We start from the raw sequence: 22,721 nt of genomic DNA on the forward strand, positions 1-22,721 counted from the left end.
GTTGCTGATGCTATCTTTATATTTGTTTAAAACTGTATTCGTGTTTTGTAATATTTATCTATGTATGTTTTAAACAGCTTGTATTAAGTTAAGAAAAGAAATTCTGGTACTTAGTTATGACCTTCTTTATCCGCTGCGTGTTTATCTGTACACCTCTGTTGCCTTGCACACACTCGGCACCCGTCGATGGGATGGTGACCCGGGTTGTCACCATCCGGACGTCTCAATTTCCCCGTGTTTGGGCGTGGGGATTTGGGGGCGTCACACGTGTCCTTTTTAAAAACTAGCTTCATCCAGTTTCTAATGTCAATCAAAACAGAACTTTTAAAATAAATTAGAAGGAAAAAATAAAATAGAAGAGTCGAGATAAGAGATTGTACATAAAATGAGAGAGAGAGAGAGAGAGAGAGAGAGAGAGAGAGAGAGAGAGAGAGAGAGAGAGAGAGAGAGAGACTCATTAAAGCGGAAAAGCCTCACTTTTCTAGGATGCGGCACTGATCTACTACACTCCTTGTAGATAAAGCCTCACTTTTCCAACCTCCATAAATGAGAGAGAGGGAGAGAGAGAGCCTCATTAAAGCCTCACTTTTCCAACCTCGAGTTCTACGCTGATAATTAAAGAGAGAAAAACAACAACTTTTATAGCTCATTATCCAAAGAATTGGCTCATCTTCGCTGATTGAAAAGCTTAGATTTTGGATTCAATGGCTTCAACGGAGGATTCCCATCATGGATCGGATTGTTGTCAAACCTTCAATATTTGGCTCTACATAGTAATAGTTTTACCGGTACAATCCCACTGACGTAGCCACCACCCGTTGACGAAAGTCACGCTCCGTTTCTTAGACTACTCTTTCGCCGCCTCGTGCTTTCTCCCTTCTTCCCAAGTGGTTCTTCCTCTTTAATGAGCCTTTTCTCCTTTTTAGTTCTTGGGTGTGATTGTTATTTTGGGTCAGAAATATTACTCTTGGGTGAGTAAAACTCTGGGGTGAAAGATTTGAGTGTCTGGAGGATTCAAGTAGAGCTAGTTGCGATGTGATATTGGGCGGAAATATAACAAAATATAGGTTTTTTTAATTTTTATAATTATTTTTTATTTTAAATTTGGGTTGTATACATGAACTCGGATTTTTGAATTATAAAACTCGGATTCATTCGGGTTTCACCCAGGGTCCTAATTTGGATACTCCTGGGTTGGAAACCGGCCCAGATTTAAGTCACAGGTTTCGGGTTGGGTATATTCGGATTTACGATCTGAAACCCCGAATGAACACCCTTACTTAGACTATGTTTGGATGTTGAGATAAATTGAATTGAATTGTAAATAGATTTTGGAAATCCCATTTAGTTGAGTTAAATTTTTTTTTTTTTTAAATTGAGATAAATTTAATTTTTTAAGTTAAAATATATAAAGTAGGACTTTTTATAAAAAAAATTTTTAAAAATAATGTTCCGTATCATTTGAGATAGTTGAGTTGCAACAACCAAGACTATTCTCTGGACTGGCTATTCCGGGGATCAAGATTCAAAACTGGTTGCTGAAGAAATTGAGAAGGACAACAAAACCAGTTCAACACAGTGCCATTATTTTCATCTTCAAATCTCTCTCTCTCTCTCTCTCTCTCTGTGAAAATGTCAGACAGCGCATTGACTATTCTGGACGGGACCCACCTAAGAGCACTTGACCAGACCCTGCCGGACCACGGCCCCGCTTTGACCGGAGCGGAGGTGCTCGACCTCGCCGATTCCAGAGTCTCGTCGGCGCTCTTTGGCGTCTCATTGCCCGAAACTGTCAAGTCCTCCGCTCTCCAAAGCATCCACGTCAACGACGTCCTCTCCTTCCGCCACACCCAACTCAGCCGAGACCAAGCTTCCCGGAGTCTCGCAGACTACCTCAACGCCATTGCCGATCGACTAAAAGGTACGTAGCTCTACGTATGCTGATAAAGAAATAACATTGATGGAGCTCAAAAGTGTGATTATTTGTAGATCGAAGCTTTTCAAATATACTGTTCTTTTGTGCTTGAATATGGGTGATATATGAGTAAACTTAGAGCGTCAAGTTTTTAGTTATTGTCTCTTTTTTCCGATAAAAAGGTGTCAAAACTTTCATCATCAAAGATGCTCAGCCCTTATTTGGTTGAATGCATACAGGTTCTTCCTGTATTCGAACATCTTTGATCAGTTAATTGTCTTAAATTATTATAAAGCTTCACCATCAAAATTGATATAAGAGTCACCGTGTCATAGTTTGGCCTCTATCTATCTATATAAAACCTATTTCAAATACCATTGAAAAACCTTTGATTATTTTACCAGAGAAAAGGCCAATCTTTGATCCTAAAACAAAACAGGCCCAAACTCTTGATAAAATTAATCAAATGCTCAAAAATATCAAGATTGAAAAACCTTCCTCTAGTAAAACTGAAAAGCTTTCTACTAGTGCTTTAACCAGCAAAAAGGAAGAATATGTGTACATATATATATATATATATATAGAGAGAGAGAGAGAGAGAGAGAGAGAGAGAGAGAGAGAGAGAGAGAGAGAGAGAGAGAGAGAGAGAGAGAGAGAGAGAATGTTCAGCATGATCCGTGGATCACCGACAATCTAAAATGCTTCAATATAGGCTTTGATTGTGCTCGGTTCCTAAGAAAGTGTGAGAAGCTAAAGAAAATTAACATGGTTGAATATCACACAATCAAATATAATACGGTTTTTTTTTTTCTTTGGCTATGCTGGTTGCTGAGAAAATTTGGAGAAGGAAGAAGAGAGTATTTGAATGTTTAGATCTTAAAATCATATTAATTTATTGGTTATACCAACCAATATAGAATTGTACATTTAATGTGTTTAAGTTGTGTGTGTGTGTGATTATGGTTGGAGCTTGGATTGCATTTACTTTGTTTGTGCATGTGTGTGTACTTGTACACGTTATGATGTTTGAAGCTTGAATTATATCTAATTTGTGTGCATGTGTGAATGCGTGCGGTTATGTTAGGAGGATGGATTTTGCTATGTTTGGTGGCTGAGGGATTATGAGAAAGGGAAAGAAAAATCCATGTTTCTGAAAACTAAATTGAAACTAGATGATTTTTTTTTTTGTGTGAAAATGTGGGTTTTTTAAAAGAGGAAAGATGAGAGAGAACTTGACTTTTTAAATCTTGTGAATCAAATTTATTAGTGCACATATAAAAATATGCATGTGTATTTGTGTTCCTCATTATGTTGATGAATTGAAAAAAATGTGTCCTTATGGGTGAAAATTCTGTTCAGATGATCCACTTGTTATATCCATATTGGATGGGAAAATTCTCCAGTTGTTTTTAGATGACGAGGATGATTTTGCGATGATATCGGAGAATTTGTTCACTGATTTAGATGCAGAAGATAAGGGGAAGATCAGCAAGGGTGAGATACGGAATGCTCTTGTCCTCATGGGAGTCGAAATGGGTGTTCCTCCTTTCTCAGGTTTGCTTTAGTAGTTTCAGGTTATTATTATATTATGGTTTGTGGATAATATTGAAAGAATAAGTTTTTTAAAATTAGTATTTGTAATGAATTTTGCACTGGTAGATTGAATTTGGATTTTTCGAATTTTCGGTTGAATGTGGATTCTGTATATAAACTTTTTGATGATTCATTTGTGGATCTGAAACCATTATTTGGAACAAATATAGACAAAGAAAGAGATGAGAGATAGAATGGGAGGAAATAAATTTCGAGTCAAGGAAAAAAGCTTTTAGGCCAATGAAATGCACTTCTAGGAAATATTCGTTGACTATATTGGTAAATTGCATTATCTCCTAAAAGTGACACAATGTTCCATTGACCCTCCACATAATGTGTAACCCCCAAGCCCTAGATCCTAAGGTTGGGGCTAGATTTCAAACCTAAGCCCCCAAGACTGGGGAATTGTTTTAATATTGTTTTTACTTTATTCTCAAACTTATATGACAATTTCCAAAGGGGAAAAATATAAGATTCTTGATAATTGAAGATTTCCTAGATGGACTGGGAATCCTATTTTTACTAGGAAATCAAATTCTGGACTCACCGACACCAAGGGGTTATTCTTGCCCTACGAAGATAGATCCATGGGCTGATTATAAGAGCAAAACCCTAACAAAAGCTCCAACATTCTGCTGCTGTCTCAGGAGATCATAAAGACTCACATTCTTGGTAGGAATCCAAGATAAAGTAGGAAAAGCACAGGGAATTGCTGCCACAGCCCAGAAAACCCAAGAAATCTCCAAGAGATAGGGCTACCAAACCTCATGAGTCAACCTTGGAGTCCTAAACCAAGAAGTATCCTATTGAGCCCTAAGCTACCGCCACACTCAAGAAAACCCTAGGACTCTAAGGGCATGTTTGGTTAATGAGATGAGATGAGAAGTCTGTGAATCATAGTGAAATAGTTTGTGAATAGTATTGAAATAGTTTGTGTTAAGATGTTTTATTTGGTTTTGGAAAAAGAGAGAAAAAAAGTTGGATAAAAATATTATAAAGTTAAAATATTGTTTGAATATATTTCTATAATATTATTTTTGTTTTGAAATTTGAAAAAGTTGTATTATTTTTTGTATTTTGTTTGGAAGTTTGGGAAAGTTGTAACGATTAGGTAATAATTAGATGAAAAAGTTGAAGATTTGAAATTGAAAAATGTTGTGTTTGAGTGATCTTCAGGAAGGAAATTATGAAAAATTTTGAGATAAGATGAGATGTCGTGTTCCCATCTCTTCTAAGTGTCCAAACATGGCCTCTTGCAAGATCCATATAGAGCACAAGGGGTCAGAGGTGTAGATCAGCCAATAAATTGCTTATGCCGCCCCTTAGAGTCACAAGAAAACACTAGCGGCTGCTGCAACCCAAGATTCCTAAACCCCAACAATCCCTAAAACACAGGTTGTATAAATACACCAATCCATGCCACTCTCTAATTCATTCAGCCCTAGAATTTTCAGGCAATTATTCTCCCCACTCTGCAACAGTGCCACCAACCATTGAGCAAAGAAAAACCTAGTCTTTCCCACACTACTTTGTGCCATATGCCCAAAAGGACCCTTGTTGTGTGATTGTGATACCCGATATTAAATGATGAGTGTAGGTGGTGTATGGGATCCCAAATTGCTTGGGAGGGAGGATTTATTGCTCTCTATAATGATTCCAATAGGACTCTAATCGTACCATTGACTAGCCCTTTTGGAGTATGGCACAAATATGTCTTGGGCGGTTACAAATGGTATCAAAGCCTATTCCAACTATAAATGTAGGACTTGAGCCATGTCACCTATGATTAAATGGCCTGACGAGGTTGCCGAGAATTTAAGAGGGGAGATTGTGATACCCCATACTATATGGTGAGTGTAGGTGGTGTATGGATCCCACATTTGCTTGGAATGAAGTTCTTACTCTTTATAATAATTCCAATGGGGCTTCAATTGTACCATTGAGTAAATATAGCTTGGGCCTTCCTTAGGGGCATTACAAATGGTATCAAACCCTATCCCAACCAAAAGTGTGGGACTTGAACTATGCACCCTATGTTGGATTGGCCCAACGAAGTGTTTGGAAATTTAAGGGGGATCTTGTAGTTACTATCAAAAGTGAAGAGCTTGCTCAAAAAAACCTAATTTGTCTCCATCTTTGTGTCATGCCGTGTGTATTTTGGGGGTTTGCCAATCTCATAACATGTAACATGCTTTTGATCATATGTAGGCTTTAAAACAAGAGGGAAATTTTGGTTTTAAGGTTCTTTAGGTTCCCTGGCAGCAACCCTTGTCAGTCCTTGGTTTGAATTTAGCAAGCTTTCATAACTTGCATGTTAGAGTCACAGACCTACGGACTCTCGGGTGTAAGGGCAGATAATGATCTTGTACTTTGGCCTTTTGATTTAATGAAAATATGTGCAATGGTATATGCTATGAGTGAATGTTTTGAGGGCTTAAACATGTGAAGAAAATCATTGTAAAAAATTTCTACTCTAAGCTTCGATACTGCCTACATAATGGCTTTTTTGTGATGAGTAAAATCTGACTTTAACCATGACTTCTATCATTAGGCTTCACTAAATGCTTTGTATGCATATATATGCATGTCTACCGTACATGAAATCCGTAGGATAGAGGGACTATTTGGACAGTTTTAAAAAACTTGGTGAGATTTGACACGGTTTCAAAGGGACATGAAATCAAGGGTGTATGATATTTTGGTATCAAGATCTTTGTTTTCTGATTTCCTTCATGCTGTATATCTGGACTGCATCGTAGGATTTTGATTTGAGTTGTGATTAAGTGTGTGTATTAATGCACCATAGTCAGAATTTCACAATATCATGCAAAGCTGGACAGATTCATGCATCTAGGGTTTCGGTTTCGATGAGAGTAGCTATTATTTCGCCTGTATACTTCCAGTGTTTCAGCTTGTATTTAGGTGTGTCAGCTTGTATACTTCCGGAGTACTTGGGCTAAGCCTATTTGCTTGCTTTTAATAAAATCTCTTATTACTTATAAAAAAAAAAAAAGAGAGAGTATTTATTATTTCCCAATCTTGAATTCTTGATGTAGTAAAGGCATAGTTAATGACATGTGATCAGCATGTTTGTCCTTAAGTTTAAGTCACATAGAGGAATCAAGGAAACATTGGATAACTTCTGCGGTAGGATTTCTGCCTGATAAGTTTGCTTGAAGTGGTTGTTCTTCTGGTCTGTTCTAGCACCGGTACAACCCATGATTGGCCAGATTGATGAGTATATTCAATAATAAGGAATGGTAGACAATGAGAATCATGATTTGCAAGGTTTCTTGACCTTCTTGAATTTCTTGAGGATGGAAACTTGGAAGAAGGTTGGAGGTTTGGGGCGGCACTACAGGATCTATTTTCTGGTGTATGGCAGTGAGGGTGTTGTAACCAACCATGGCTGTTGAGGTAGTGACTGAGAGCTATGGGGAAAGACCGACACTAAGGAGAGAAGGAGGTTTGAGAGAAGAAGCAGTTGATGTGTCTAGTAAACAAATGGACGTGACATGGCAGTTTCTCAGCCTTTGGATCACTTTAGTTGGGGCCTAGATGGGATACTGTGTTGGAAGCATCAGAGAAGAACACAGGGCAGGGAATGCTTTTATTAGTTTTATCTTTAGTTTGTTACTACGTTTGAGTTGTTTTACGTCTATTGGCCAGGAGGCTGTAATGTTAGGAATTCTGTTATTCTGCTTGTCGTTGTAAGTTGGTATCAGAGATACCAATCTCAGCTGAGCTTGAGGATGGCTGAAGGAACACCTCTTAACCAGCTGCAACATGGGTTGAACACCCTAAAGAAAACTACAGACTCATAGTTCAAAAATTTAGAGATTGAAATATTGGCCTTGAAGTGACAATCAGACTCTGTGGTGAACCAGCTGGCAGTGTCAACATTAGAGCTGCAAAAGAAGTATCAAAACCATTGTCAGGGAGAATCATCATCGGGGGTAGACATGCATTCTGAAAATACAGGTTGTCAGTCTGGGGAGGTGCAGACTAAAACAGTTCGAGTTGATTCTTCAACCTTCCATGGAGAGGAGAATCACTTTTTTGCTTTTCATAACACTTTACCTCAACATAGGCTTTAGGCTTGCTTCCTTTCACATGGAGGGCAAGTCTCCCATGTGGTTTCAAAACATGGAAGAAACGGGGGTAGTCATGGATTGGGCAGCCTTTGTTAGAGCTTTGTTGGTACGATTTGGACCAAGTCCATATGATGACCACATGGAGTCATTGACTAGATTGAGTCAAACAAGGTTTGTAGAATAATTTAAGGCCATTTTTGAGTGCCTTTCGAATAGATTGAGGGGACTATTTTAAGCCAACAAATTGAGTTGCTTCATGAGTGGGCTAAAAGATGAGATTCACCTAATCGTTAGGATGTTAAATCCTACTAATTTGGTTGCCGCCTATAGCCTTGCTATGATACAAGAAGGAAATGTAGCCCTCACCAGAAGGTATCATAGGAGCTCCTTGTTGCACTCTTAATGAACCCGAAATCTTAAAATATCCACATGTCCCTGTTGTGGAATCCAACAAGGGCTCACTTAAGACCAACATGCCAATTTAAAGGATCAACCAAACTCAGATGAAGGATAGGAGGGAGAGTGGATTGTGTTACTATTGTGATTCTAAGTGGGATCCAAGTCACAAGTGCCAAAACCCTAGGTTATACATTTTAGAAGAAGTTCTGGAAGACAATGAGGTTGAAGAGAAAAAGGGGCAAATAATTGGTGACAAGGAGACCGATAGTGAATCTCGAGATTTCATTTCCATTACTGAAAATCCAGAGATCTCACTACATGCCATCATAGGTTCACACAACCCTTGGACTATGAGATTAAAAGCAAAGGTTGTGTCTCAGTGGGTCATTATCTTGACTGACGCAGGCAGCACACAATTTTGTGGACCTTGCTTCAATAAAGAGGGGGGCAGCTACCCATCAATCTTGATAAAAGGGTCAAGGTCGGAGTGGCCAGTGGGGAGAAACTACCCAGTGAAGGGGAAAGTATGGGTCTCAGGTTCCACATTCAATGGCTAAGGGGATTGGGCTCCATTCTTTGGAACTTTGGAAAACTAACCATGCAATTCACTTACAAGACTCAACCTGTGGAACTTAAAGGGCTGGTTGCATCCCAATTGATTGAGGAAGGCTCATTAAAAAAAGTTCACTAGCGCAAGGCAAAGGGAGTAGTCTTGCAGCTAATTGAAGAACCTGAGTTAACAGGAGTAGAAGAACTAGTGGGGTTAATACAGCTTTTGTTAGACATATGCAGATGTGTTTGTAAGGGACTCCCACCCCACACACAAAAAAAAAAAAAAAAGGTGCCATGATCATTCAATTAACTTATTGCCTAATTCTAAACCTGTGTAAGTAAGGCCCTCCCGTTACCCCTATTTTCATAAGGATGAGATTGAAAGAATAGTGAAGGAACTCCTAGCTTATTGGGTCATTCAACCAAGCCAGAGTCCCTATTCATCACCTGTTTTGTTGGTTAGAAAGGCAAGTGGGACCTACTACCTTTGTGTAGGCTATCATGCCCTTAATCAAGTCACCAGTAAGGACAAATTCAATATCTATTATGGAGGAGGTTATGGATGAATTGCATGGGTCAACAGTGTTTTCCAAACTTGGCCTCAGGTATGGTTATCACCAAATTCATTTGAGGCCCAATGATGTCCTCAAGACAACATTTAGAACTCATGAGCAACACTATGAGTTGTTAGTTATGCCCTTTGGACTAACTAATGCTCCCTCAACTTTCCAAAGTCTCATGAATGAGGTATTTAAGCCATCCTCAGAAAGCTTATTTTAGTGTTTTTTATGACATTTTGGTGTACAACAAAAGCGAAGAGGAGCATGTGAGACACTTACAAATTGCTTTGGAAACTCTTAGACAACATTAACCATTTTCCAAACTCTCCAAATGCAAATTTGGCTTTAGTGAGGTAACATATTTAGGGCACTTGATTTCTGCCCAAGGAGTTGGAGCAAATCCAAAGAAGTTGCAAGCAAAATGATACAATGGCACCTACCTAACTCTATTAAGGGGCTAAAAGGGTTCTTAGGAGATATACCCGTGGATATGGTGGTATTGTAGCACCCCTCACCAGCATGCTTAAGAAGAATAATTTTGATTGCACAGAAAATGCTAAAATGGCCTTTGAGAATATTTCTTTGGTAATTAAGAAGAATTTATTAATCCACATAATTAGGCAAAGCCCAAGTAAACGGGAAGTATACAAGAGAAAAACCTAATTACAATCTAAGTGCTATGAAATAACATAAAAGTCATTAAAGCTAGTCCCACTCAATACAATAGCCGAAGCCCAAAGTTACAATGTATGGAAGAAAAAATCTCTAAACCCTCCCATCAAATTTTCCCTATTAAAAAAATAGCGACCATTCACAAAAGATTGACCAAGCAAGTAGGAGCGCCACTTATGAACTACAGACACCAAGGCAAATAGTTCCTTTCCATAAGTAGAGAGCTGTAGTGATCTTCCTTTCAACATTTGACTAAAAAATGTAATTGGCCTCCCCTTTGCATCAAGACTGCCTTTGAGGCCCCTCCCAAGGCATCGCACTCAATGGTAAATGGTTGTGTGAAGTCAGGTGAGGCTAGAACTGGCTGTTGGTTAGAACTTTCAGTATTTTTCATACAAATAAATCTATAAAATATCAAATTGACACTAAGTACGTAATTCAAAATAGATCTAATGTAATATTTGGTATTTTATCACACTTTGATATTTATCGCTTAAATATCCATATTAAACGTAGGAAAATTCTTCTTGTCATCCTCACACTTCACACATCACACATATTATAATTTTTTTTTTCATTTTTCTATGATAAATATGTAGTGTGTGGATAATAAATAGAATAATTTAATTAGTTTAATAAGAATAAAATGAAATAAAAAATAAAAAAAATAAAAAATAATATTTTAATATATAAAGTGTGTGGTATGGGATGATGTGTAGCATTCCTCTATGTCATTATTTATCTTCAAGGTCATCATCAATTGAATCTTTCCATAACTATCCTATTTTAAGGATTTTTATTTATTTATTTAAATTAAATGGTTGAAAACCTAAGGAGTCTTGGGGAAATAGTGTGGCAACAGAATGCAAGAGGGGCTGAGCATACCTGATTCTTGAAGGTTTCTAGGAGACTTTCGTTTCTTGGATAAGTGAGTGTGCTTTAGGTTTCTAGGGTTGGGCAACCTCTTTTCTTAGAGGTTCTTCGATGCTTCTTGGCTGCAACCTAGGTTTCCCACCGAGATTGGGAGTTCCCCAAGTCGACAGTAGGCATGATTTTTTGGGTCTATCTTTCAGTTGAAGCATTCCTAGGGTTTGGGACTCCTATGTGGAAGCTGATAGTGTTTTAGGAAGTTTTTGAATATCTACTACTAAGTCTCGGCTGAACAGCTTAGAGCCTTAGGTTTTCTTGAGTTTGTGTAGGATTAGGATTCCTGGCAGCATGGGATCTCGGCCAGGTTTATTACTTGGGGTTTTATGGGCTTAAAAACATTCTTTTGCACCATCTGAAAATTCCTTTGCCAGCTGCCCGTATTCCAGATTGGGCCAGGTATTAGCCAACAACACTTGATCACTTAAGCAAGAATTATGGGCCTGTGAGCCTTAACTCCAAAACCCCAGCCCTAGCCCTAAGATCTAGGGCTTGGGTGTGACACCACATCCACCAATATGACTACCACCGCGTAAACTATCGCAGGTGCAACTATTAGAACTAAAGTAGAAGACCCTAAGGAGACAACAGTTGTATTTTGTCTCAAGACAGATGCAATAATCGGTAGTACATATTAGCAGCTGTAAGTTAGAAGCAATCATAAATTTCTCCCGCTGAAGCTTCTCTTGCTCCAAGTCAATAGTAAAGGATGATACTGTAGTAGATGATCCCAAAAATTTTAAAGATTACTCTAGTACTCAGACAAATGGACCCTGTGGAATGAATTCTCTGCTAGAATGGCATTAGCTTGGGTGATGCCGAGAAGGGTAGTTGATCACCTAGCAAATTATGGACGCTTACGTGGTAATCAGCAAATTGCAGGAATATGGAAGATGGTCCCATTTGTCTTTGGTGATGTCTTTGGAGGGAGAGGAGTGAAAGAAGCTTTAATGATTGCGAGTGGTCAATGGATGATCAGAGTTTTATTTTTTAACACTTCACTCCATTGGCTGATTGTAATGGATTTCAATGGTTTCAATGTTCATGACTTCCTTGTATCTCTAATTAATCATTCCTAGCTGTTGCTCTTGTATATGTCCAATATACTCGAAGTATATTTCTTACCAATAAAATTTTTATTTACTGATCAAAAGAACAAAAAGCTCAGACAATGGCCTCCCAGACTCCGTAGTAGTGGAGTTTTTCTCTTTTATCTCATATACCCAAGAAACACTATTCTAATGAGAAATAATGTAGCAATATATTACCAAATCGTTTTCAAAAAATCACAACATTCAATTGTGGTGCCCATGTGAGGTTCCATATTATGCCACAGCCACCCCATAACAATAGATTCCTCACTCATCCAATGCACATAAGAGTCATCTTTCATGACTGGTGGATTATCCATCAAATTTTCAATCTTCATTTTCCACGTATGAAGATTTTCATAGCATATGAAGCTGTATAATTCAGATCATTTAATTTTTTTGAGTTAATTGATTTCGGCATATCGCCATCATTGAATGGTGAAGATTTACCTGAACCATAGCGAAGATAATCAAGCAAAAGTTGACCAACAACCAAATTCAACCAACCAACAGTGGATGAGCAATATTGATGCATCCAGACCACAAACAAAGTCCACAAACTATTCAAAGAAACAAGGGCAACAACTTTGCATCAGCATTCACAAAAAGAGTCCATCATATGGCTTAAAACAATCTGGAAAAGTCACCATAACTACCAATAAGGCTCTGGTGACTCAAACCGTGTGGTCACTGGAGTTCAATTATCATGTCAACAATGATGCCAGCATATGGATGCTGGCATGAGAATGCCTTAGTCCAGAGCTGATGACCTTCAGATTCTGATGCTTTTACTAGTGAGTGGATCGGTTGCTCCCTTAGCAAGCAAAGTTGTAAAAGTTGAGTTGTAAAGTTGAAAAGAGTGATAAAGAAGTAGAGAAAACAAAGAGAATGTGATGAAAGATTTCTTTTATATTGACTGTCTGCATAAAAGGACAAGTTTAACTATAAAATAATTTTAATATAATAGCTAACAACTCTAGCAGATGATAGTGTGGTTGTACTTGATGTTATATGGCACATCTACAGCTTGCCTACTTTTTTCAAGTAAAATTTCTGTTTAGCCCCAGATCTATGTTTTGCATGTTGTCTGTCATGCCTCCAACGATTAGTATCTTGACTAAGGTGACTAGGCCTAGCCTGAACAGCTTATCACTCTTATCTTCACCACCCCCCCAATTTAGATTATTGCATACCCTCAAAACACTAGTCCATGAGAAAACCTATTTTTTTTTATAAGTAAGAAACTTTATTGAAACGAATGAGAAAAACAAAATGAGACACCTAATTACTTTCTAGAAAGCCGAAAAGAAGACAAACTCATGAACATTCCCTCCCTTTTGTACGATAGCAGAAAACCACTGAACAAGAGAAAAAACAAAGAAATTCCAGATTTCCCCCACTGCTTGCCCCTTGTTGTTAAAGCACCTGTCATTCCTTTCCCTCCATAAGCACCACATTAAGCACAAACGTATCATCCTCCACTCCGCAGCAGTTGAGATCTATTATGATGCCTATTCCAGCGTGCTAATAGGTCCACCACACTCTTAGGCATAACACTCTTAGTCCGTGAGAAAAACTATTTTGTGAGTACATCCTCTAGAATCGACAGAATTCTATTCTTTATTGGGGAAATTTCCAATCTTCTGGACCAAAGGTAGCTCTTTCTGAGACACCATAGAATTTAATGGGCCATATAATTTATTCATCTAAGTGTATCTGCTTAATTTCTTATTTTTAGTCGTAAGCCCACGTCCAGAGGTATAATCCTAGATTCAATAGGTGGGATCTCATGTTAAAGGGCTCAAATGAGTTAAACTTGCCATGGGATACAACTATATTTGTGCTTGGGATCTCATGTGTAGAGTTTGACAGTAGTACCTAACGCACATTCAGAGACTCACAATGAACTTGCTAATCTAATCTGTACTCTTGAATTTTATTAATTATCAGTTCCATGCATGATAATGTTCTCAAATCATAACCCATGAGGTGAAATTGAACAGAGTTTCCTCTGCTAAATGATATCTTACGGAAACATGAGCCAGAGGGAGAAGAAGAATTGGGCCAAGCACAATTTGCACAATCACTCCAGCCAGTTCTTCAAGAACTAGCCGAGGCCTTGGCTGAAAAGCATGTTGTTTGCATCCGGAACATCAGGATCATCAATGGTTCTAGGCTGAAAAAGGTAGTCCATATTGCCATACTTCGTTTTGGATATCTTTTCAATAATTATTGTTAATTATCTTTGCCTGTAGTTTCCTTTCGTCTTCTTTTTTATTTTTATTTTTGTTTTTTAGCTATGAAATTTGTTTCTTCAGTTAAATATACCTAATGTATTTATTCAATAACCTGTAATGAGAAGTCTGCTTCTTTTACGGGGAAATTGAGGTCTAACTTCTTTTGGTATAATTTGAATTCAAGAAACAATGTGGGTTTTGTTTCTGTTTAGAAAACTTGAAACTGTATTTTGAACGAGGAAATTAACTTACAATAGGGAAAAAAGGGAATGATATCAGCCACTCTAGAATAACACAAGAAAGTTTACAAGAGGCTTTAGAATTCTTTCCAATGAATCAGATATTTGTGAAAATCTTAAGAGATTTTGATCAGATTATACAGGACAAAATTGGCTTCTGTCCAGCATTAGACTGTTCAACAGTATTATGAATTCCTGATCATCATAGCAGCTTGGAAGTGCTCTGCAACTAATTGAAAAATTAATAATATAAAGTTGTAGAAATATAAAATGGATAAGCTTAAACTTAATAGGTACAAGTTAATCTGAATTTGGTAACACTAAGCATGTTCTTAAAATCAACCTTTTTGCATTGGTGATGGGAAGAAGTAATTGGAACTTATTCTGACATTGGCCACCAGTTTGGTCATACCTTCTGACCTAGTATTTGCCGTCCTAGCACTTTATTGGATCAATGGCTGAACTGGATCTCAAGGTTTCCCTTAATTGAAACGAATGCGTTTGGCTTTTTCAACAAGTCTGGAATTTAGCGATTATTGGCATTAGCCTTATCAAGAAATATTCCATGGTATATACATTTTTTGGATTAATTTTGATAACACTAAATAACATTGCAGATTTTGGGTGATGAGGAGGAATTGAACAATGTTGTGAGGAAGATAGTGGAGGAAAAGCAGAGTGGAAAGGACAGTGTAGGGAGTTTTGAATTAATCAGGGGCTTCCTTGAGAGAAATGGGAAAGCATTGGGTTTGCCGCCATTAGAAGCCGATGAAACAGTGGTGCTTCTTTACAATGCAGTGTTTGCTGATGTCAAGGATGGAAAAAGTGATGTGGACATAGAGAACGATAAATTAGGTAAACTGGTGAAGGAGGTTCTCGAGAAATTTGCCGAGCAACTTGAAGCTAATCCCGTCTATCATGCTCTTGATCGTTGAGTTTTGAGGCAGAGACTGTCATCAGCCCTGCATATCTATCTTGTTGGCAGAGCCTGTTGCTGTCTAGGCAGCATTGCCTTACACACATTATCCACCTCCTTACAATGCAGCCATCTATCAATAAGAGTACATCTGCAACACCACTTCTCTACCGGTAGTGTTGGGTTTATAAATCATGTTTCAATATGAGATATTTTTTCCTTTCCTTTTTGGTTTTTGGGGGGATTTAAAATATGTGAGTAATTACAACATATGGTAATAGGTATATTGCCCTCTGGGGGATAAAAAACATAAACAAAGTTTTTCATATACAGATTACAGAGGAAAAAACAATAAGGGCTTTCGATAAAATTTGCTGTCAAGGCTTTGAAATGGTGAGTAATGTTACATACAAATCATAGAGTCCACAAAAGACGTGCAGTCGTTTTGAAAAAAAGTGAGATCTATTATTAAAAAATTAGTTTCTTTTCATGTGAGTCTCATATTTATTAACTTTTTCAAAATGATTACATGGCACTTGTGTATTCACAATTGTAATTATCATTTTTTTAGAAACTCGCGAATTTCTATTTTCTTTTCTAATACTAATTTTTCTAAGGGTGATTATATTTTCCATTTTCTACAAACGTTCTTACCAAGCACCAAAATTTGGCAGTTTGTACCGATTGTTAGAACCTGACTTTTAAAGATCGATGAAACATAAGGCAAATGATACAATCCAGCATTAATATAAGGTGTAAATTGTCAAATTTCGATAATTTAATAAGAAATATGTAGCAAATTCAAAAGTGAGAAAGGTAACTTCTCCCATCACATTTGTGGCGAAGTATATGAGATTCTTTTTTAATAAAACGAATTAAGGGAAATAGTACATATATACCAATAGACTTTTTATAAGAAAAGTTTATGCTAAACAATAACCAATGTTACATATATACCGATTTCCACATCAACAATGCTAAACAATTATTGGTGTTGTTATTTTTTTTTAAATTATAATTGAGTCTCACTTTGGGTAATGTGTTTACGCACCGACTTTTCTGTAGCAAAACTCTTTTTATAAACTCATATTAATGATGTAAGACAAGTTGTGGACATGCATGATGAGCAAGAATTACTAAATTTATTAAAAATATAATATCTCTAACCAAGTTTATTTACCTTAAAGTATTATACAATAAATTAAATACTTGATAGAGTGCCAATGTTAGTATTTTAATCTTCAAGTTTTTGATCAAGTAATTTATTTTCTATTTCCTTTTTATCACTTTAGTAACTGCAGATAGGGGCGAAGAGCTATTTACATAGTATACTAAAATGATAACTTATAGGATATTCAGCTTCTTTTAAAATACAATTACATTTCTGAGTCCATTGATTACAATTTGAAAATGTTTCTTTCTTTTTATGATGAATACTTCCATTAAAATATCGAAACAAACGTACAAAGGTATCCAATTGCAGAACAGATTTTGCCATAATTTGCTACTTTACAGAATCAGGATAAAAACAACAATTCTACACTCAGTCGGCAAATGTAATCGGTATGCAGTTGGCTAACGTAGCCTAACGCCATGTCAGCTGGAAAAAAAAAAAAAAACAAAACCGACCGAAGTAAAATGGAAGAAATCGATTGATTGAATCATTTCGGCAAATATTTTCCCGCTTCTGGTGTGCGACTGAAACCGAAGAGAAACTTTCCCCCATTTTGTCAATCCCGGCTTCTTTAGTTCGTCGTGGGTGCAGATCGGTTGAAAGCACCGTTGGGCCTCTATTTTGCTTGGGTGGGTTTAGTTCAGGTCGATTGCGTTGGGTGGGTCAAGCCTGAGGCTTGTTTGGGCGAGCTTGGTGGGTTGAGTTTGGGTCAGATCCGTGGGCCATCACCTCGGGTCAGCTTCGTGGGCCATCACCTCGGGTCAGCGACAGTGGGTCAGCGACGTGGGTTGGCAGTTCGTGGATCGGGCTGCGTTTCGTGGGTCATGATCTAAGGCTGCCGTTGGCACCACCACAGCCAGGTTCTCTATCCACCATCAATCGGAAAACCAACATCATATGCTTGAAAAAATGTTTGATTTTCCTGGTATATAAATTGCATGAAACGTGCTCAGTTTCGGTGCAGAACTCATGGACGGGGTAGATATATATGTGGCTATGTGGGTCTATGTCATGGCATTTGCATTAACAAGGTAAAGTGAGATGTTGGAGATTAATATGAGGAACAAAAAGCTGTTTTCAAAAAATGTTGTTTACAGTTGTTGTTTAGTTAGATGATTGAAAAATTAAATAATTTTCTGGTGCAAAAGATTGAACACAAGTGTAGAATTGTTGTTAAAAAAATACCTTCGAGTGTTTTTTGTTGGTTAAAACTGTACCAATAAATTGAACTAATTGCATACTGCTAATGGTTGAGGATTTTAAAATTGATGGTGATAAGTCTACTTAAACATTTGGAAACAAATTGTGTATAATCACCATGCAGCTATGGACATGCCATTATCAAGTCCCCTTTCAATGTGGCTCAAATTTGTTTTTTCCTTTTGGGTTTTAAGTGAAAATTGTTGGCATTTGTGTTTGACATAAGGAAAAATAAATTACAAGACTCATGATAATTGAGAATTTATTATTATTGTTATAATTGGCCATATTTTTCTACTTTAAATTGAAAATGTTGAGGGTGTGATGTACAAGTTTAGTAATAAGAAAATAAAATCATGGCTGAGAAACATGAAGGTTTTAACTCCAAATGTAAGATGTGATAATTGATTAGTAATTGTCATTTGTTTTAAATTAAAAGAAAAGTTTTATTATGCTTGCTTCACAACTGCTTCATGAAATGTGATCATATTAGTGAACAACTTGTACAGGCCATGGGAAAAGCGGAAGAACAAGCATCTACCTTAACACCATCTAGCTCAAATCACCCAACCAGAGTATGTTATTTTATAATTTAAAAACCTAATGCAATGCAACTCAATTATTTAGCATCCTAATTATTATTATTTCTTTTATGTTAGGGTATCAGTCAAACTGGTCTACAAAACTTTCCAACGCCCATGCATGGTTATTTTGGACTAGTTCCCGCATGGTCACCACCTTTCATGCCGTATTTAGATGGCAACAAAAATGTAAGCAACATTGTGGTGCTTTTCCTACAAATGCATGAATTTATAATTTATATTATTTATATTTTATTTCTGTCTTGTGAAGCAAAACGTTGGATATGCATTTCAATATGGAATGGGACCTCCAAGGCCATTTATGAGTACAAGCTCCGCGACGAGCGCAAGATTTGCTGAAGAGGATAGACCAGAAACATTTGAAACTGAAGCACCATGTACTTCCACCGCTAGAGTTGATGAAGAAATACTGTTGGATAGACCAGTTGAGACCGTAACTAAACCTGTTTCCCCCGGTACACCACATGTAGTGACATCGTCAGATGGTGATGATATTTTTGAGGAGCCAAAATCAAGGATGGAGTTCAGTTCATTTGAAGATCTGTTGAGCTATTATAAGCAGCATGCGAAAAGATGTGGGTTTGGGGTGATGACACAAAGGAGTGAGAGGTCTAATAATCACGGTGTGAGATATGTTACTCTTGGTTGTGCACGGGGAGGGAAGGCCTGGATTAAGAGTTCTAATCCTGCAAACCCACGTCCGACGGGGAAGACAGATTGTAAGGCCCGGATTAATGCACTAAGAATTGAGGGGAAGATGCGGTTGACAACAGTGAATAATACACATAATCATGTAATCAACCCTCAGAAATCCCGCTTCTTTCGATGCAATAGAGCAGTTAGTAAAACCGTTAAAAGAGTCCTAGACCCAAATGATTTAGCTGGCATCCGAATGAACAAGAGTTATGGATCTCTTGTGGTTGGCGCAGGTGGCTTTGAGAACCTCCCTTTTTTGGAAAAGGATTGTCACAATTACACCGACAAAGCCCGTCATCTGCGACTTGGTGCAAGTGGTGCTGGAGCACTTCGTGACTATTTTATGAGAATGCAATACAAGAATAATGGCTTTTTTGCGTTGATGGATTTAGACGATGACGGGCGGTTAAAAAATGTTTTTTGGGCAGATCCACGAAGTCAGGCTGCTTATCAGTATTTTGGTGATGTCGTGACATTCGACACCACATACCTGACTAATAAGTATGGGATGCCCTTTGCACCTTTTGTCGGTGTAAACCATCAAGGACAGTCGATTCTGTTAGGAGCTGGATTGATTTCCAATGAGGACACGGAGACATTTACATGGCTGTTCCAAACCTAGTTGTAGTGTATGGATGGAATAGCTCCAAAGGCAATTATCACTGATCAAGACAGAGCAATGAAAAATGCAATTGCTATTGTCTTTCCTGAAAGTCGACATAGATTTTGCTTTTGGCATATACTTAAGAAAGTCCCCGAGAAGCTTGGATCGTATGCCACCTATAGAAGTGGGCTGAAAACCGAGCTGATGAAATGTGTGTACGACACACAAACTATTCAGGAGTTTGAAAACTGTTGGGCCGGTTTTATTAACACATACGACTTACATGAGAATGCATGGTTGACAAGTTTATACAATGAGCGTGAGCATTGGGTACCGGTTTTCCTAAAAGAGCACTTTTGGGCTGGAATGAGTACAACACAGCGAGTTGACAGTATGAATGCTTTTTTTGACGGTTACGTCCATGCGAAGACCAACATGAAGGAGTTTGTCGACCAATTTGACAATGCATTGAAGAAGAAAATTGAAAATGAAAATCAGGCGGAATTCCAGTCATTTAGCGGCACCATTCCCTGCGTATCTAGATCCCCAATTGAGAATAAATTTCAATCCTTGTACACCAATGCTAAATTTAAGGAAGTTCAACAGCAAGTCATTGGCATGCTTGATTTGGAAATTAAGCTACACAGGTCTGATGGCGTAACTAGCACATATGTATTAGAGGATGAAGTTCGTATTCAGGAGTTCACACAACAGGTTACATATTCAGTGGATTTTAATGTGGATGACTGCAATGCAAAGTGCTCATGTGGGTTATTTCAAATGAGGGGGATACTGTGTAGACATTGTTGAACCAAGGTTTCAAGTTTCATGTGATTATAAATCTACACATGGATTTTGATGATAACAAATGAATTCAAAGCATAAAGGAGTTTCAAGCTCAAGTTGTCCACACAATGGAGTCAAGCACATCAAAGAACCAAGCATGAGCAAGAAGGAAACAAGTTCACATTAAAGTCATAGAGTAATGTTGTAAATCTCTTAAAATTCGAAATTAGGATTAATGCTCAAAATTAATATTTTATCATAAAGCATTAAAATACATTTTCCACATGTGCATGAATATTTTTAAAAATTAAATTTGAAATTTTTGAAAGATGATTGATTGTCATCTTTTACATGTACATGCCTTGATTAAAGGGTTGAACTTTGAAAATATTAAAGATGATTGATTGTCATCTTTCACATGTGCATGTTTTATTTGAATATTTTCAAAAGTGATTGATGCTTTTTTAGACTTATACAAAAGGTAGATGATTTTGTTTGAAATTTTTTTTGAAAAAAAGGGTGTGCTCCTTTTGTCATATGCAAAAAGTAAAAGATTAGGTTTGAATTTTTTGAAAAAGAAAGTGTGCTCCTTTTGTCATATGCCAAAAGTAAAATATTAGGTTTGATTTTTTTGAAAAAGTGAATGATGTTGTCTTTGACAATTGAAAAAGAAGAACCTTTTATTTGAAATTTTTGAAAAAGTGAATGAATGTTGTTTTTGACATGTGAATCTTTTTTAATTTGAATATGAAGTCTCATATGCCTATAAATAGATCATTTGAGAGCTTCACATTCACAACACCAAGAGCATACAACATTCATTCAAAGCTTTTATTCTCTCTTCTCTAAGCATTGAGCCTTAATCCTTATTCATTTTGAGAGATATAGTTTGCGTTGTATTGTTTTTATTTCACTCATTGAGGACTATTTTCTGATAACTTACCCACTATCAGCTCTTGTATCAGAAAAAGGGTGTATATAACCTTTGTGCGTGTAGAAAGTATTCTACACAGAAAATAGTTGAATCACCACGTGTAAGGTGATTGCAAGTGTAGAGGGTATTCTACACGGATCCTTTGTAGCAGTGTTGTTCAAAGGTGTAATAGATTTCTATCTCCACCTGAAGGAGGTTGAATAGTGAATTTGGGAATCCTCAAGGGGTAGCTTGAGGCGAGGACGTAGGCAGTGGGGCCGAACCTCGTTAACATACTGAGTTTGCTTCTCTCTTACCCTTACTCTTTATATTTATTGTTATTTCATATTTTGTTTATATTTTATATTATATATTTGATTTATAATTGTTATTTTTTTAATACAACTCAATTCACCCCCCTCTCATGTTAATCATCTGGGCAACAATTTGTATCAGAGCTAAGAGCTCTATTATAAGATTAACTATCTTTTGAGTTAAGATCTTATGGCTAACATTTCAGCTTCATTTGGTGAAGGTCAATCTAGCAGTCGACCTCCACTCTTTTGTGGAGATAATTACTCATTCTGGAAAGTTAGAATGAGAATATTCCTTCAGGCTCAAGGTCGAGAAATCTGGAAATGTATTGTAAATGGACCTTATATTCCAACAAAAGTGGTTGATGGAGTAAAGGTCAAAAAGGAAGAAGAAGAGTTTGATCGTGAAGACGATAGACTTTATACTTTGAATTTAACTGCTATGAATTTATTATTTAATGCTCTCAATGGAAATGAGTTTAATAGAATAATGACTTGTGCTAAGGCAAAAGAAATCTGGGATAACTTGGAAGTTACTTATGAAGGAACTTCGCAAGTCAAGGAATCAAAAATTTATATTCTTACTCATGAATATGAAATGTTTAAGATGAATGATGATGAATCCATTTCTAGTATGCACACTCATTTTACTAACATCATAAATAGCTTGATAGCTCTTGGCAAAGTTTATTCCAAGGTGGAGATAGTAAGAAAAATTCTCAACTTTCTACCAAAACGCCGGGAATCAAAAGTGACAGCGATTCTTGAAGCTAGAGACCTCAAGAAGCTCGAAGTGAATGAACTCATCGGGTCACTTATCACCCATGAGTACATATTGAAAAGAGGAGAAGAAGAAGGAAAGCCAAAGAAGAGATTGACACTTAAAGCTGTTCCTCATGAAAATGAAAGTGATGAAGATGAGGAAAATGAAGACAAAGATGAAGAAGTTGCGATGATAACAAGAAGAATTCAAAGGTTTTTAAAGAAAAATAAAATTCCTCTGAGGAAATCCTTCAAAAAGTTTTCCAAGAAAGATTCAGGTAAAAATGACACTTTAATTTGTTATAAATGTAATAAGCCTGGTCATATCAAGCCAGATTGTCCTCTGCTAAAGAAAGATCGAAACAAGGGTAAGAAAGTAATGAAAGCTACATGGGATAATGATTCAAGTGGCTCAGATAGTGAAGCAAGCAATGGAGAATCAGCAAATCTTTGTCTTATGGCTAAAGATAACATT

At 37.1% G+C, this 22,721-nt stretch overlaps 2 protein-coding genes across 2 annotated transcripts; both read left to right on the forward strand.

The window, feature by feature from the left end:
• Positions 1-1,455: 1,455 nt before the first annotated feature.
• LOC122316721 lies at positions 1,456-15,565 on the forward strand. The gene is made up of 4 exons (XM_043133462.1): positions 1,456-1,921; positions 3,275-3,469; positions 13,807-13,988; positions 14,897-15,565. Exons 1-4 carry the CDS (start codon positions 1,633-1,635, stop codon positions 15,212-15,214), a joined length of 984 nt encoding a protein of 327 aa, XP_042989396.1. The 5' UTR covers positions 1,456-1,632; the 3' UTR covers positions 15,215-15,565.
• A 2,886-nt stretch (positions 15,566-18,451) lies between these two features.
• LOC122316167 (protein FAR1-RELATED SEQUENCE 5-like) lies at positions 18,452-19,489 on the forward strand. The gene has a single exon (XM_043132702.1). The coding sequence runs from the start codon at positions 18,452-18,454 to the stop codon at positions 19,487-19,489; it is 1,038 nt and encodes a 345-aa protein (XP_042988636.1).
• Positions 19,490-22,721: the final 3,232 nt, after the last annotated feature.

This window comes from Carya illinoinensis, chromosome 7 (genome assembly GCF_018687715.1).
Source record: "Carya illinoinensis cultivar Pawnee chromosome 7, C.illinoinensisPawnee_v1, whole genome shotgun sequence".
In the NCBI taxonomy this organism is placed as follows: Eukaryota; Viridiplantae; Streptophyta; class Magnoliopsida; order Fagales; family Juglandaceae; genus Carya; species Carya illinoinensis.

Bases quoted from the DNA above. Each gene is read 5' to 3' on its own strand.
- LOC122316721 (XM_043133462.1), top strand. From the start codon at position 1,633: ATGTCAGACAGCGCATTGACTATTCTGGACGGGACCCACCTAAGAGCA. The intron at 3,470-13,806 runs GTTTGCTTTAGT...GAAATTGAACAG, and splicing joins GGGTGTTCCTCCTTTCTCAG to AGTTTCCTCTGCTAAATGAT. The intron at 13,989-14,896 runs GTAGTCCATATT...ATAACATTGCAG, and splicing joins ATGGTTCTAGGCTGAAAAAG to ATTTTGGGTGATGAGGAGGA.
- LOC122316167 (XM_043132702.1), top strand. From the start codon at position 18,452: ATGGGACCTCCAAGGCCATTTATGAGTACAAGCTCCGCGACGAGCGCA.